This window comes from Trichinella spiralis, assembly GCF_000181795.1.
Source record: "Trichinella spiralis strain ISS 195 chromosome Unknown Scfld2, whole genome shotgun sequence".
NCBI lineage: Eukaryota > Metazoa > Nematoda > Enoplea > Trichinellida > Trichinellidae > Trichinella > Trichinella spiralis.
Window position 1 is genome coordinate 4894906 of NW_003526941.1, and position 17552 is coordinate 4912457.

General features: G+C 34.6%; 5 protein-coding genes across 5 annotated transcripts; 2 read left to right on the forward strand and 3 right to left on the reverse strand.

The window, feature by feature from the left end:
- The first annotated feature begins 443 nt into the window (after positions 1-443).
- Tsp_03593 (dystroglycan) lies at positions 444-8844 on the forward strand. Its single transcript, XM_003379896.1, has 10 exons — positions 444-593; positions 653-1354; positions 3272-3530; positions 3596-3947; positions 5027-5357; positions 5441-5791; positions 7179-7257; positions 7339-7409; positions 8565-8643; positions 8702-8844. Exons 1-10 carry the CDS (start codon positions 444-446, stop codon positions 8842-8844), a joined length of 2517 nt encoding a protein of 838 aa, XP_003379944.1.
- A 511-nt stretch (positions 8845-9355) lies between these two features.
- Tsp_03594 (apolipo protein) lies at positions 9356-10578 on the reverse strand. Its single transcript, XM_003379897.1, has 5 exons — positions 10533-10578; positions 10110-10462; positions 9938-10055; positions 9723-9874; positions 9356-9664 (listed from the first exon to the last, which is right to left on the reverse strand). Exons 1-5 carry the CDS (start codon positions 10576-10578, stop codon positions 9356-9358), a joined length of 978 nt encoding a protein of 325 aa, XP_003379945.1.
- An 803-nt stretch (positions 10579-11381) lies between these two features.
- On the forward strand, positions 11382-14461 carry Tsp_03595 (putative acyl-CoA dehydrogenase, middle domain protein). Its single transcript, XM_003379898.1, has 15 exons — positions 11382-11594; positions 11654-11709; positions 11777-11907; positions 11964-12328; positions 12405-12516; positions 12590-12692; positions 12837-12948; positions 13160-13279; positions 13349-13477; positions 13541-13620; positions 13700-13826; positions 13885-13962; positions 14011-14139; positions 14199-14274; positions 14358-14461. The coding sequence occupies exons 1-15, from the start codon at positions 11382-11384 to the stop codon at positions 14459-14461; spliced, it is 1935 nt and encodes a 644-aa protein (XP_003379946.1).
- Positions 14462-15065: 604 nt separating this feature from the next.
- Positions 15066-15392, reverse strand: Tsp_03596 (cytochrome c). Its single transcript, XM_003379899.1, has one exon. The coding sequence runs from the start codon at positions 15390-15392 to the stop codon at positions 15066-15068; it is 327 nt and encodes a 108-aa protein (XP_003379947.1).
- Positions 15393-15540: 148 nt separating this feature from the next.
- On the reverse strand, positions 15541-16385 carry Tsp_03597 (60S ribosomal protein L18a). The gene is made up of 5 exons (XM_003379900.1): positions 16329-16385; positions 16125-16304; positions 15853-16012; positions 15701-15810; positions 15541-15642 (listed from the first exon to the last, which is right to left on the reverse strand). The coding sequence occupies exons 1-5, from the start codon at positions 16383-16385 to the stop codon at positions 15541-15543; spliced, it is 609 nt and encodes a 202-aa protein (XP_003379948.1).
- Positions 16386-17552: the final 1167 nt, after the last annotated feature.

Here is a 17552-nt window from a genome sequence, read left to right on the forward strand (position 1 = left end):
TGTTTCAATTATGCTTTAATGTTTGTGTGTTTGTTGTTGGTCATTTTCCGATTGTGTGCATATTATTCATTCATTTTCATTATCGTCTCGTATTTCTTCTCTTTCTGGATTTTTTTTGCTTCTTTCATCAACTTTGCCGTCTGAACAACAGATGTTGAACAACGTCGGCTGCTGTCCTGTTGACATGTCTACATCCCTCCGGGTCGTTAGCGGTTATGTCTACAACCCCAGACGTGGCCACAGACTCACAAAATGCACACCGACAAACGGGTCATCTTTTTTCTATTCGCTACCGGTGTACAAATTGAATCAAACTGCTGTTGTCGCGTATTTTTCGCGAATATTAAAAAATGGAAATGTATTTTTTTTTCTTCTTTTTTTTCAGGGTATTATTTTATTTCCATTGAAGAAGATAGAACGTCCGCGCCGAGCGTGGTGGCGGCATGGCGTTGTTGTTGTTCTTGTTCTTGTTAGTAGCAGTATTAGCAACTTCTAGCCACGCCCAGTATGGTTTGCCGGATGCGGTTGCCAGTGTGGGACGTTTGTTCAACTATGATCTACCTAATTTGGATCCCGCTACGAAATTTCATCAGGTTCGATTTTTTTTCGAAAATTTCCATCCATCCATATATTATCATAAATTGATTTTAAGTTTTCCGAAATTGGTGGCGATGGTTTGCCACTGTGGCTCGAATGGGACAAAAAAGAAAGCACGTTGGCCGGTGTGCCGATGGTCAACGACAACGGGCCGATGTATATAGCGGTGAAATTTGCCAACGGCTCGCGGGATGTTTTCGCCATTGACGTTCGCGATCCGGACGAGCCGTGCGATTCGACCACCACCGGCACAGTTGAACGCGTCTACGCGGTTTTGCCGATGGATGTGAACCTGGATCAACTGTTGCCAGCCGAGCGTGTGCTTCTGATGAAATTGGCCAACAGGCGTTGGTCAACAGTTGTCCGAACTGGTCAGTTGACGTTGGGTAATTGGCGACTTTTCAAAACTGCCCAACGGATCTGGTCGAATGCCGACCCATTGAAGCCCGACTTGTCGATTCAAGATTCCGAAGCAGTTTTCTACTGGACGGTCGCTTGCCAGATGCCGTTGAAAGCGAACGAAACGAAACTGATCGCTCAACTTGCCCAACAGACCCAAAATACCCCGACGGAAAAGATGCAATTTCTGTTGCCGGATTTTAACAAAAAAATCACCATCAAAGGCTTGCTGCTGGTCAAGTGGGAAATTTCGAATTTGAGAACCAAACGCCAATTTGACGACGATTATTCTCGTTATTTGGCTTCACGTTTTGGTCACGCACGTTTCACTACTGAACTTTATCCACAAACTACAACGGTAAGTCTGTTTTTCTCTTTTGTTTTTATTTTTATTTGCTTTAACTTTAAACGAGCATTTTCTCAATAATTATAATAATAATAATATTGCTATCATCTACATGATATAATCAATATTATTGTTATTATTACTATTATTATTAGTCATTTTTATTGGGCATTCAACGTTTGATACTGGTTTTTCTTTCTGCATAATTTGTGGTTGCTTGATCAACTGGAATATGATATGATAATTTGCCAAGGTGCGAATTTGTAATTGAAATGTCGAAATCGTTGAACCTTGGCTTGTCAGCTTTTATTATCATTTTCATCACTTATCCTTTGCAAAATTGTTGTTTCGCACAAAATCGACAAAGTCGAATTTTCAACGATAAGTACAAAGAAAAATATACACAAGTTTCTATTATTGATATACATAAACGAAACATGATTTTCAACAGGCAGATATTTCAGTTTAGCTTTTTTTTTCTTTTGTTTCTTTTTATTCTACTTTGATACATTTTATCCATCCAATCTTCCTTCCATTCAGCGGAATTGTTTTTATTCATTATAATTTCTTGCAATCAACTGAGAAATGTGCTTTGCATTTATAATATATTGAAAATGTTGGGGGGGCTATTTTTAGATTAAGCTACAAGTGCATTTAGCAGTTGGAAGCAGAACGCACGGCAAGCATAATTTTGTTATATTTTGAATAGAGTTAAATAAGAACTGTTTCGCTGGTGAATAAAATTACTTGGGAGAGAAATAAACGAGCACAGACGAGAAAATGCTTATTATTATCATTATCATTATTGACTGACACAGTCAAGCTAGTAAGTAAGCTATTAGTTGGTTAGCTGGTTAGCTAGCTGGCTGTTGTGTTGCTAGTGCTACTGGAGCTTGCTTTAATTTTAAAAGCTCAGACTCGGTCAGTTTCTCTGTGGTGCAACAACTTTTAAAAATTTTTCGTTAATGTTCGCTTGTTTGCTAATTGATAAAGTGGCTTTTTATTTGTTCAATACTATACAAGCCATTATCACCATTAACGCTGCCGCCGATGCAAAACAAAACATCTATAATGTAACATTTGTGAAATTATTTCAACAATTTTATCAGTTTAAAATTGTATTAAAAATGGAACAAGAAAACAAAAAATAAATAAATATTCCTTTTTCTTTTATTTTAAACATAAATAGTTATCATTGGTAGCTTTTATATTGTTGTTGTTGTTGTAAAAGTATCTATTCGAATAGTTTTCATTCCAATTTTTGTTGCACTCAAATAAATTTGTTCGATGATGATAAATTTTTTTTACATAACTAAAGATGTAATTGTTACTTTTGGAATGAAAATTTTTTTTCAAAAAAGAATGGAACGAGTCATTCATTGGGGAGGGGAATTTGCAATTTGAGATGAAGTGGTTCAGGGAAACTTGTTGTTTTAGAAATAGAAAAAGCAAAATTGAAAAAATTTGAATTTGCATATCTTTCTACTTAACTAGATGTCTGTGTTTGTTCGATTTTTCACACAACTGCTACCGTTGGCGAGGAGATTCTATGATAAAATAAACGCGCATTTGTATTATCGCAAATTGAACGATATCACAGTGTTGGTAGAATTTCGGCTTCGCTTTTCTTCCGCTAATATAAGATAATTGACCGTCAGTCTGACAATGAGCATGAACGATTGTCGCCTTATTATTATACACATAGATATTGGTGAAATGATTAACAACGGCGTTGCATTGTGCAACGGAAATGGTCTATCATTAAATATTGCTTTTTGTCTTTTTATGTAAATGTCTCCTTGAAAATGCTCTCTTACTTCTGGAGTTAAATAGATCGAATAGGGTTGTTTTGAAATGATGACAAAGCAAAATGTTGTGATGGTAGTTTGAGATTGCAAATAACACACACACACACTGTGATAATTTTAGACTCGAAGACCATTTACATTTCCACCCCGGAGACCTCCAGTCCAAAGCATTCGACCAACATCCAGAATTGATTATGGCTCGACCACGGCAACGACCACATCTCCCACGCCCAGTCGATTTACTGCTACTCTTCGGCCAGTGACGACGGATCGTGAATCTCCGAAAATTGAAGTCCATCTTACACGTACAACTCCAACCGTTACTACGTCGCCTTTCAAATTGGATGAAAACAGCAGACCGAAAGTCCAAAAGAGTTTAGGTAATATAATTTATTTAATTTCAATTTTTATTTTATTTTATTTTTTTAAAAATATTCTCCTCTAGGTACGGTTGTCTGTTACAAAGGAGTTGTATGCGAAGTACGCATTCCGGATGACACGTTCTACGATCGCGAAGATGGTAGTACTGTCATGTTGGAATTGTCATTGACAGCTTTGGATGGTGGTAACAAAAGTCATTCGGATTGGATCTATTTGGATAAATTGGACCGAACGTTGTATGGATTGAATTTGAACACCGGCCAATGGCAGTATTCACTGACGGCAACTGACAGTGCAGGCAGTGCAGTGTCGGATGCGTTTGCCATACAAGTTGTGGAACCAAGTCACGAAACTGACCATGCCCATTATAATCATCATTTCACAGTCACTTTGTCTGAACAACTGGACAAGCTAAGGTAAGATCTTATTATTATTCTTTTTAAATATTCTATTTTGTTGTTTTTCATCTTTTGAAAATATTTCAAAGTGATTTTTAGTTATGTTCATAAATCAATTTACTCTTTCTTTATGATGGAGAGTGATTAGTATCAGTGAATTGTCGAAGAAGTTATTATTATTATTATTATTCACTTAGGCAAATGATTAATTGTACGTCCCTGGCTAAGGTCGGGTCATGTACGACGGAAAATGCGCGCCACGAATGCCAAATTTCATTTATTCATTATCATTTTTATTATTCATTCATTCATTTATATTTATTAGCGGATGATACCAACGACAGAAAAAATTTGACCGACAATCCACTGTTGATACTTTTTAATTTAACATATTTATCAACCCTGTGCTTAAATTTTGGCATATTTTTAAGGTTGTTAAGAAATATATGTATATTATATAATCACTCAGTATTTTTCATTTTTTTAACTTTAAACAAATTGTTTTTCCGTTTTTCGGTTTGTTACTGCTTTCTGCAAACACAGAAAAACATTATGATGTTGTTAATTTCTGTTTTTTTTTGGAAATAACATTATTGTGAACATGTTGAGATTAATTTTCACGAGAAAATAGATGTCTATTGAAATTGTCGGAAATGAACTGAAAAATAATCTGTAAATTGATTCGAAACAGATGCTGGTCGTTTCTTTTCATTTATATAAATTTCATCTTATTGATATCAACACATGGCATTATGAGCTTAAAAGATGAGCACTGTCATCTGTTTGTCAAATTTATGAATCATCAACGTCCATTTATGACTCGATCTGTTCTTTCTGCTCAATGGGGGCAGTGGATGAAAAAGAAGAAACGCGCTGCCCTTGAACATAATTGATATTATAAAAAAAATCTATACAATTTTGGATGTCCATCATATGTATATTTAGGGGGAAAAATTGAACTGAAAAATATCTTCTACCACCACTATTGCTGTTAATGAATAATTATTATGATTAATAAGTAATTAATAATTAGTAATGTATTATTGATGATGTGTTGTGATGAGAGTGTGATTAATATTAATTTTCATTTATTTCAGTGTGCATCCAACAACTTTGGTGAAATTGGTGTCGAAGCTTGCGGAATTTTTTGGCGATTTAAGTCCGAGTGCGATTGTGGTTCGCTCTCTGAAGTCCGGTTCAACGGTGCTCGAATGGAGCAATGGCACTTTGTTCGATTCAGCGTGTCCACGTTCGGATATTGGCAAGTTGACGTCAAAAATGCGACGCAAAGGTGGTGGTGTGAAGAGCGATTTTTATCGCTTTATGAAACCTGAATTTACCGTAACTGATGTTGATGTCGCTTTTCACGGAGCCTGCTCGGATGATGCAAGTCGAATGAAATCCGATGATGAAAAAGAAGAGGAAGAGGTAAAATTGTGAATATATATTGGAATGGTTTGTTGTTTTTTTAAATTTAATATATTTTTAAGATTCCAATGGTTTTGGCACAGCCTGAAGAAGGCGGAAACGCGTTGATGTCGACCGTGTTGCCGGCGATCATTATTATTGTATTGTTGGTGATTGCTGGCGTGATTGCCTGCTTGTACTACAGAAGAAGCAGATCGACGGCCAAAAAGCACGAAGAAGTGGAGAAGAAGTTCTTGTCCAAAGGTACACCGATAATTTTCCCTGACGAGGTGGACGGTGACGAGGAGTGCACAGCCACGTCGCCGATGTTGCTCAAAGAGGACAAGCCCCCGACGCCGATGACCGAACTCAGCTCGTTTCAGCCGACCAGCTTGAACGGTTCCTCGACCCCGAAATCGACCAAGGCTAACAACAGCACCAACAGCTATGCCGAGGTAAGGAAGCAGCCGGCGACGACGACCGCTGCTTCCTCTGACGACGGAAGTTGTCCCAGAATAACGGAAAATCCGCTCTATCGACCACCGCCCCCCTTCGACTCGGCTCGTCTAGCCGACAGGAGCCCCAAACCACGCCATACCAACGCACCGTTCCGTGAACCTCCGCCATACGTGCCACCATAAATACACAAACTACATACTTGCTGAAACCACCACCATCATCATCTTTTCTCCTCTCTCTCTATATATAATTGGTCTATTTATCCGCTTTTATTGCTGGTTGCTTTTTATCGTCATCATCAATTCACGCATCTCTCCTATATCTATTATTTACTTCAATACAAAAAGATGCTGCTCGTTTTTGTTTTTGTCACTTGAAAATTTTTTTAATTATCTGTTCCTTATTTGCAATTTTTTTATCCCTGCTGCTTCTGCTTTCATTTTGATCAAGAAACAAACGAACTTTTTTTTATCATCTCACATTCACTCGTTGTTGTTGTTGTTCAGCATTGTTTTGCAGGTCTCTGAGTGACAACGTCGAAAGAAAGTTTGCAAATTTTTCATCGTTGTTTGTCTACCTACCATATCGGTACGTATCTTAACAACATCATCATCCGATCTCGGGACCATCTCACGCAGCAACTTTGCTTGTCCTGTTTTGCTTTGCTTGCTTATTATATTATAATCACATCTACTTATTTATTTTAATGTACCACCTTTTGCATATGAACAATACCATATATCGGGAATATCATCGTTTGGTTGATTTATTAAAACTTTATCCTCACTGGAGTGAAACTTGTTGCTGCTGATAATAATTTGTATAATTTTCAAAACAATGAAAACTTGTAATGAACATTTTTCTGATGTGTTTAATCAACAGAATTTTGCTTGATACAATAGGGCAAATGATCATAGTATTTATTACAAATGATTTCTCCAATTATTTATCTTGACAATCTTTACACTCATTATACTGTAAACATATTTTGAAATCTCTTTTCGCAATGAGTGAACAATCAAAGCAAGCTTTTTGCCCTGACAAATTATATTTTTTAAGCGTATATTATAGTTTATGTTGTTAAATGAATTTTGAATTTTATAAATTTTCGTAATTTACATGGTGCATATTGTGTTTCTTTCTGACAAGCTAAACGACGTTGGTTTGTCATGTGGTATTTTTTTGATTGTGATGTCAAATTTAGTGTCAGGAAATATTTTGATCGTTTAAAGAGAAATGGAGAAAGTGAAGCCGGCCAAACGTAAAGGCAAAAAGAAAATAATAGTTAAAATGCCTAGACGAATGGAAATCATGAGGGTTTTCAAATTAAATGCTGCAAATTAAAATTTACCACAGCTTCAGATGTTTTCGTCTTCTTTTCAGATAACCACTGCTACAATGTGGTCATGGGACATATTGGTGGACAGTTGTGCTGTATGTCGAAATAGCTTAATGGAGTGCTGTAATTTTGTTGAACAGTTTTTTCTACTTTTAAGCTTTGCTGCAATTCTACCATGAGCTGGTATATTTATTTATTTGTTAGGTACTGAATGCCAGGCAGCGCAGAAGTATACTGAAAATGTGGATTGCGTCATTGCTTGGGGAGTCTGCAATGTAAGTGCGCTTTTTTGTTATTTGACTAAGGTGAATTGAATTTAATTATTTTAACGCAGTATTTGCTTCACTTTACATTGATTTTTTTAACCGGTTGTTATTTTATTTTATTCTGTTTAGCATGCGTTTCACCTTCATTGTATTGCTCGATGGGTTGAAAGACGATGTGTATGCCCACTTGACAATATCACGTGGGAATATCGAAGGTATGTTTTGAATCTGCGAATAATTGTTATTTTTCATTTTACTCATTTTGCACTGGATACATCATTTTTACTATAGATGTGGAAACATCCTTTTAAAATGACAAGAATGATCGACTAAGATTCCACTATGCATGCGCTGTATTGTTCGTTCTCAAGCACGCAGAAATATGTTATTCTTCTGAATCTTGTGAAACGACTTCATTTTGTCCAGCACGAAATTTTGGACCTCACTACTTTTACACTTGCACCCATTTTATCACTTTTACTTAATTTTCACTGACGTTGAAGTGCACCGCATTTCAGAGTTAATGCGATTTATTTTACCACCTACCTACTTTGAAAATAAATGTTGCTATCAGCCATTAGATCGATTACGATTGCATTATTGGTAAGAGTGAAAATGAGGTCAAACAGTAAAAAAGGCTTTTTCATTTTTATTTAATATATACGTTATATTCCATGAAATAAAACTATGAAACAGTGCGACAAATTTCAAATGTTATTAGTTTATTGTTTAATTGTACTTACACATCTACAGTATGACACTAACGTGATCATAGTTTCTTTTTATCGAGTATTCGGTTAAAGTAGCTTCTAACCAGAAGGTAAAAGTTTTATATTCACGTTAGAATTTGTATTTTATAGATATTATTATTGAATTGAAATTGCATTTGTAAGACAAAAATGAAAATTTGCTGTACGTAAAGGCTTCATCGAAATTCCGATTTACTGTTTCAGTTTTTCGAGTTGATTTGTTTCAAAGTATAATTTCTTTTTAGTTTTTCAATCTGCTGTGTTAGATTTATAGAAATATAAAATGGAAGTGGATGAACAGACTGAAGAAAGAATGAGCGATGAAGCAGGAAGTCAGAAAAAGCGTTTTGAAATTAAAAAGGCAACATACGCGTATCTAATTTTATAAACAAAATATCACGTTAAAACTTTTCAGTGGAATGCTGTTGCTATGTGGTCATGGGACATATCTGTAGAAAATTGTGCGGTTTGTCGCAATCATATTATGGAACTCTGTAAGTCTGCTGTTTTCATCATGTACATTTATTTTTTATGTTTCTCACTATTATTCAGGTATAGAATGTCAAGCTGCACAGCAATCAGTCAATACTGCGGAGTGTACTGTTGCTTGGGGAGTGTGCAACGTATGTACTATTTTTATTATACATTTTATTGTTTTAATTCTATTTAAATGTCTACTTTCACTTAACGTATGATCTTAGTAATCTCAGTGAATGATCAATTGTCATTTGCTATTCACATTTTAATTCATTTAGCATGCTTTTCATTTTCATTGCATATCTCGTTGGCTGAAAACTCGGCAAGTCTGTCCACTTGACAATCGTGAATGGGAATTTCAGAAGTAAATGTTTCTTTAACTTAGCGTTTATCTGTATTTAATTAATCGAATTTTATTAGATTTGTTATTTTATTCTTTTTATATTTTATCAAATTAAGAAAAATTTTTTTACTTTCAGATATGGCAATTGATCATTTGTGATTTGACACTTTTGCATATGATATGCTGTGTGGGAAGCCCTTTGGCAGATACTTTATAATCTTTCAATTTATAACATGAATTTTATTTCGATTTACATATGATTAATAAATTGTAGTATTCCGTGGCTTTTCAATGTTTGTTCCTCTGGTGGAAATGAATAAATATACATATGTGTATGCGTATGCGTATATGATAAAATAGAATCAGGAACGTAAATATAAGATATTTTAAATCGTTGTCATCAGGACTTCAGCTGTGGTCAATTCAGTTGAGTTGGGCTGTTCAATTTCTAGTGATTCATATGATTCGTACGATTCCTGTTGAGTGGAATTCGTGTCAGTTTCATTATCCAGTGTTGGTTTTTCAGGAACATACATTTCCGTTGTTGCTTCAATCCAGTCGAGGTGACTAGAAATTATCGTATAAACTCCTGGCATGTTTGGATACGCGCATCCGTAGCCCCAGGATACAATTCCATACTGGAACCATTTATCAGTTTCAGTGTCGTAAAGCACCAGCGGCCCTCCTGAATCTCCCTGGAGCTTGAAAATTTTAATTACTTTATCTATAAGATATAAAAAAAGCTAATTTCACCTGACAGCTATCTTTTCCACCACTTTCATGGCCAGCGCAGAACATCAAATCCGTATTTATGGTTCCAAATAACGAATGATACATTGATTGGCATTTTTTTGCTTCGATTATGGTCACATCAACTTGTTGCAAGCGCATGCTTCCGTAGCTGTCTGAAAAGGATCACATCTTTTGTACAGAATGTAGTTTTTAATTTTTGAACATCTTGTGCTAACTTGTTGTACGACCCCAACCAGTGACGAAGGCTGTAGCGTTGACAGGCGGATAATAATTTCGGAAAGATGGCAAGCACACGGGTAGAACTTTATTCGAAAATGGAATCTTTCGCCTCAGCTATTTTAAAAATCCATTATAAAGATTTATGTGCATTATAAAGGAATTGCTCACTTTGATCAAAGCAACATCGTATTCCATCGTTTTCATGTTGTAAAGTGGATGCACATGCACTTCGCTAGACTGAATGGCCAGTGCTTGATTTTCGTACCTGAGAAAGGTTCCCATGTAGAAAAGATAACCATTAACATGCGCTTTGTTGTGAAAGCAGTGCCCGGCGCTCAGTAGCCATTGGTCAGAAATAATCGTAGCTCCGCATGCAAATTTTATCAAACGTCCGCGTTTTTCGTACACGGCAACTTGCCATGGCCAGCTGTATGGGATTGCTTCACGACCACCAACAATGCGGCTTGTCTGTGGCTTAATAGCTGGCTGGCCACATTCAAGTGATAATACTGCAGTTAGTTCTGAATATAGTGAATTTTTTAAGAAAATATTTTCACTGTAAACTTTTTGATTTATGATTTTTCATATTACCGAATGCAGCTAACCATATGGTAATAATGATGGTGCCCGGTTTCATGTTAGTTCTCAGCAGAATGGTTTGGAGGAGAATGAATGATCTGTCAACTTCGTCTCGCCCATCCAATTGAAGGTTCAATGTTTACTTTAGCCATTGTAAGCACGACCTGAGATGAGCAACTTTTACTTGCTGTTTGTTGTGAAAAGATTGACCACTTCTCTGGTTCTTCTTCATACGATGCAAAAATGACCTTTCAATTTTGGCAAACAGTTTTAGCACATAAATCAACAAAAGTTGTTTTTATGTATACTTGATAACAAATACAGTTGAAGGTTTTGATTTATATATAATCTTTTGGTTGAAAGGCGGAGGAGTCGTTTGACTTTCTGTTCGATTAGAAGCGGTAACGACAACAATAAAAATAACTCTTGGGAAATATTGCAACACTAATAATGTTATATTTTTGTTCATTGAATGCAGCTGACAAAAGAGAGTAATGATAATAATGTTGCGCCCTTTTAGTTATTGCAATGAGCACTTGTCGTGAAAATTAAAATGTGACTTTAATCTGCGAGGGTGGTAAACAATTATGTATGAATATGTTTTACTAATTTATAGACAGATTAAATTTAGCACTAATTAAAGATTTTACCGATTTCTGTACTTTAATACATGTGATGTAGTACTGTAATAATAAAGCTTACTTTTGGATTACTGTAAAAATTTTTCAGTTAATTTTTAGTCACTTTAATTTCATTTCTGCTGATGAGCTTTTGTATTCTTTGTTTATAATTTTGTAAAAAAATGAAATACAAACAGGCAAGTAAATGATCTCGGCTTGTATTTGAGCTGTTTTTTGCGCTATGGTGTTCAGCAGACGCATACATCAGTGCATTAAATCAAAGCTGCTGATGCGGAATAACTTTTCGTTGTTTATAAATAATCGTAATGAATACTGCTTGAAATCGACCAAACTTGAAGCATCTAAGAAAACAGATATCGACAAAGCATTGCTTTTGGATGCTATTGAAACAAGCTCTGTGGCAAAGGGGCTGTTCTGTAATAGAGTGGATAAAGTAAATGCGTAAGAGATGTTGTGAAAATGCTGTTTTGTTCCGTAGTTTGCTAAATTTAGTCTATGCTTATTTATCCTGAATTCGAAGAAACTGAAGATCTAACTGACGTTGAAAAGTTTGCTGGTAGAGTAAGAAGCATCTTGAAAAAGCAATGTATTTGTTGGAGATCAATTTCAATGCAGTTTGCGTCATATTTATTATTTTGACTTAGGCAATTTTGTTGAATGGGATAAAAATCGGTGTATTCCAGAAGAGGTGAAATTTAGTTTGAAGAAGATCGGTTTGTACTCGATGAGCGTTCCTCAGCAATACGGTATAGCTTTGTTGAAAGTAATTTCGAATATAAATTTTGGAAGAAGTCATTTTCAGGGGGTTTGAATTTGAACAACAAGGCGAAATCCCGTATTTATGCAGAGCTGGGCTGTGATTTGACGTTGTTTGCATCTGCATTTGTGCAAAACGAACTGATCTGTGAAACTTTGAGAATGTTCGGCTCTGAAGAGCAAAAGCGCACCTATTTGCCCATGTTAGCTGCCGGTGATATCAGCGGTGCATTTTGTTTACATGAGCATGCCTGCGGTCAAGATATAGCTGCCATGCGCACTGAAAGCGTTGAAAATTGCCATGGTGCCGGTTTCAAATTGAATGGCCAGAAATCTTGGGTAACAAATGGCGCCTTGGCTGACTTGTTAGTCGTATTTGCCAAGGTGCAATCGAAGAACTCTGGTGAAAAAGTATTCCTGTTTTTTTCAAAAGATTTTTATTCTTTAATGTTTTATTAATAATTTATTAATTTGATAAATTTTTTAGGTTTTTTCAGATCCAAGTGGTCATTTATCAGCATTTCTTGTCGATAGGAGGAAGATCGAGGGATTGAATGTGACAAAAAGACAAAATACGATTGGGTTGCGAGGATTAGAAAGTGAGATTAGAAAGTTTTATTTTATAAAATTGTATTTTGAAATTAATATTAAAATCGAATTATTTTTGTTTAGTTGTTGATCTGGTATTCGAAGATGTAATCATACCTGAAACGGCGATTCTTGGAAACGAAAGTGCTGGTTTTGATATTGCAAATTCTATTGTTGGCAATAGTCGGTATTCTTTTTCCGCTGTTGCGTCAGCATTTTTGAAAAGATTGATAAGTAATTCATAGAAACGAAAACTAACTAACATTATATCCATACATATATATATATATATATATTTCATAACATTTATTAAATGCATTTACATTTTGAGATGCATTCCTATGCAAATTGTAACTGAAATGAACAGTTTAGATGTTGCATCGCAGCATTGCAACAAACACAAGTCATACGGTCGACCATTGTCCGAATCGAATTTCATTCGGGTAATTTCAGTTCATTTTTATATAAATATGAATGTTTATTGATTTTCTGACAGGGGGGAAAGCTTTTAAATATTTTAAAAGTGATATACAGTTAGTTGTGATCATTTGAAGATTATTACTGTAAATGTCATTCAAATTTATTTGATACTTTTTCGTTTTGTTTCAGAAATAAAATTTTCGTTTGATTAATCTTGTAAAATGTTCATTTTAGGAACGTTTGGCCAATTTAGCGATGCATGTGTATATTTTGGAAACGATGGCTTTTTACATAGCCGGTCATTTGGACTCTGACTCTTCTAAAGATTTCACAGTTGAAGGTTCTATTGCTCAAGTAGGAAATTGTCTTAATGCTTACTTTTGTTTTTTCTTTGCATAATTTGCTTTTTCGTATTGTTTTCAGTTGCTTTCACGAAAGTACTTGCGCGAAGGAATTGTAAGTGTGATGGAAATTTTCGGTGCATCCGCCGCAACAACTGACGAAGAGTTTGAACGATTGTTGCGTGACGTTACCACATTCAGTTCTTTCATGGTCGAAGATGAACTTTTCTTTTCAATTTTATTGTATATTATTGTTATAAATCTATTTTTATAGAACACTGATGACTGGTTGATAGGCTACATAGCAACTTCTGGTTTAGCTGCTTGGGCTCAGAGTAGAGCGATGGATTTGCAGTAAATTTAAACGAGTGTTGCTTTTTTGAAAAATATTTCATCAACATTGTCCTGTTGTTTTTTTAATTTTATTTCACAGCAAAATAGGCAGGCCAAATGATTATCCGTGGCATGTGGTGAAAAGTCGATGGCTTAGTAGGGATGTTTACAGAGGATCATTCAGTTTCAAGCATTATCTGCACGAACATCTGCACCCATCTCTGATGGTAAAAATAATTGATAAAAATTGTAATGATTTCATTATTAATTGACAACAATTTGTAGGATGCGTGTCGCTTTATTGAAGAAGTGATGTGCAAATTTGATCATATTATTCGAAATCAATTAAAGCTGAAGCAGAAAGTGAGAATTGTTTTCAATGTTGGCATTTTTGAACGTAATATGTTTTAGGATATAGAAGAAGATAGTTTTGCTTTGAAACGATTTTGTGATGTTGGATGCTATTTATTTGCTATGGTAGTCGCTGTTAGCCGAGCTTCTAGAAGCTATTGCATAGGTTTAAAAAATGGCGATCTTGAGGTTAATTTATTATTATTAATTTAAATCTACTCTGTTTATGTTCAATGATAAGCCCATAGGTATACATGGCTCACGCTCTATGTTCAGCACTGAAAACGAAATCTCTTCATGCGTTAATGGAGCTGACCAACGGAGGTTGTTTATGTTTCTATTATTTTTAATTTGAATCCATTTCTCTTAAATAATAATATTTCCATACTTTTTTGCATGTTTTTTAGTGCATGGGCCTCATAACGAAGATCTGATGAAAATGAAAATTGCTACTGCAGTTAGTCATGCAAATGGTTATCCAATTGTTAGTCCACTGGAAAGAAATTGGTAGAATTTATTATGAAAATAACCATATTAATTAATAAACATTGTTTATACTTGCATTTCATTTTGTTTTTACGGTATTCTGCCTATACTCACGTATTTCACTTTGGTAATATTTTGATTAGTGTTTTGAATTTCGCATCATAGGTCAACTAGATGGTCAACGTTTCTAAAGGAGTTTTAGTGACATGGTAGACGTGTTGTCTTTTTTGTTAATACATGTGTATTAATAACTGATTAAAAATTTTAGTGACCCTGCAATGAAGCAATTCTTGCTTCATTTGGATGAAAAGATGCTGATTGGATTCAAATTCATCATTCGAGATATAGACGAGACTCATGTTTTTATAACTTCAGAAGCAGTAGCGACATTGATGCAAAGAATCGACGCACTGATGGAATCATTGTCACCAGACGTTGCAGAAAAATCATAACTATAGCTAGGTAATCTTATTGGCCAGAAGATTCATTTTTATAAATAAACGCATATAAAAAAAATTTTTTAATCAAAAAAGTTTCACTATGGAAATTTACAGTTTCAGAAACTAAACAGTAATTCCATTGAAACATATTACTTTATCAAGTAGCCTAATTGCCAAGCAAAATTAAATTCACGAATTCTGCTCTAAGTAGGCAATTAAGTCGGCACGGTCGCTCTCTTTTTTCAAACCGGCAAAAATCATTTTTGTACCAGGAATAAAAGCCTTTGGGTTTAGCAAATATTCGAACAAAGCTTCACGGGTCCAAATGACTCCTTTGTTCTTATTGGCAGCGGTATAGTCGAAATTCGGCACTTGACCACTCTTGCGACCAACGATACCGTTTAAATTGGGTCCAGTCTTGTTACCTCCACCTTTCTCCACCGTGTGACATTGAGCGCATCGTTGAACAAAAAGCTTTTTACCTTTTTCCGGGTCACCTTTCGGTATTTGCGACATTTTTTTCTAAAAATTCGATTAAACCGTCGCACTTGGTACATCAATGCTTTAAGATATATATAAAATAGCGAACAATTCGCTTTAAAACAACGGAAAAATTAATATCAAGTTCAAAATTTATTCCAGAATTAGATGTCAAGTTCCGTTTTCAAGCCCTTGAATAATGCGTTCGGGGTCGTACTGTAGTAAATGGCGGTAAGTTTCTTCGCTTCAATACGCGATGAACCAAAGGAAACTTGATTTTCGAATTCTACAAAATTATGAAAATAAATCATAAAGTACAACGCATGCATATATTAGTTGTTTACGTGAAACTGTTTCACATGCGCACGTCGACATTTCGATGGTGAGATGGAACTGACTTTAATGATTTGAATGCTTTCCGCCCTTGCGCGATGTCGAGATCCCATATCCCGGTCTAGATAAATATGTACACATTAATATATAAATATATATATACTTATGATTAATGATACAAACGTATTCTTACAGCATTGGGTAACCGCTCCGCAGCTTGTCAAATCACGATATTCACGATACATGTTGTGAGTACCGGTTCTGGAATCATAACGCAACCAAATTCCATAATTGCGAACAAACGAATTGTTACAATCATGAAGCTAAAAAATACTCGTACTTTGATTCCGCTCTCAGAGTTATTAACGAACAATAATAATTTTAGCATAACAATGAAAATATTCTTCACGAATGATGAAAAATTAACTTCTTTACCTGTCGAATTTTCAAAATCTCACCATGAGATTTTTTCACTTTTTTCAATTTACGACAGAAATACCAAAATCGGGATTTTGCAACGACATCATTCGATGCATAAATGCGCATTTTATACAACGGTGGTCGTCGCTCTTTTGGAGTGGGCAATTTCCGCCCAATAATAAGAAATTCTTTCAGCTAAAAAACAGGAAAATCATCAACATTACTGCTCAACGTAAAAGCTAGCCGTTTTACCTGACCGGATGCTTTCAAGCCCATTTTTCAAGCCTATAAATTTCACTTTTTAATACTTTATTTTAATATAAATGCTTAAAAAGATATTTTAAAGCGATAAACGTTAAAATAAATACCGATAACAGCTCACAAACATAAAACACAAGTTACACGTATTTCTTACAGACTACCTAAAGTAATGCAAGTACACTACTGCATATATATATATATATATATGCAGTTGTTAGAAGTGTTTATCTTTCTGAGATTTATTTATATAATTTTAAAACAAGGTTTTAAGCATTCATTAAAAATTTATAACTTATATTTTATATATTAGCTGTTGTCGCTGCAAAATACTGTTTTCAAAAACAAATATTTTACATTTTAACGTATGCTGTGATAACGAATATTAGTGGCTTTTATTATTAGTATTAATTATACAAAAATTTTTTCAGTATTTTTAGAAGTCCGTAAGTCATACAGTTCCGTACATTTCGCATTGTCTATGTTTGTACTTTATTTTCATTTCAGATACGGTATGTTCATGATATTGTTTTAATATGTTAGTTATAGAATAATAGTTCTGCATATTGTTTTATCATTTAATTCATAATTTCCGTGTATTTATGGAAATGATTATAATCAAGTGTACATCTAGTTATCCTTTAACTAACAGATAATATTGGCAACCAAACTTCCAAATTATGTAAGGTCACTACCGGTGACTACCATGAACAAATGAAATCTTAGTATTGATTCAATTAATTGCAAAAACTGTTTTATTTGAGAAAAAGGAAAATGGTTTTGGTGATTACGGACGGGGTTAATGTTCAGTGCATCATTTTATTGATTTTCATAAGTATTTTTTACTATTGAAATACACGTTTTGTATTACAATTATCATTAAATTGTGAACAAATGCTGTTGAATAAGTGGTATATAGGTAGATTCTGTTTTACTTAACCAAATGAAAGCTAATTTTATGCAGGAAAGCTGATGTTTTAATAGATGTGTAATTAAAGCTGTTTGTTTGAGATTCTTTTATAAAAGTATAATGGGAAAATATGCTGTTTTAAGTAAATTTTATTACATTCTGTGAAGTAAATTTAATTTATTGATATTAGTTTATTAACATTACACCTCTGAAATGTACTTTTCTTACAGGCATGTTGTCCTAAAGTGTTAGCGTCATAAAATAATTTTTTTCAC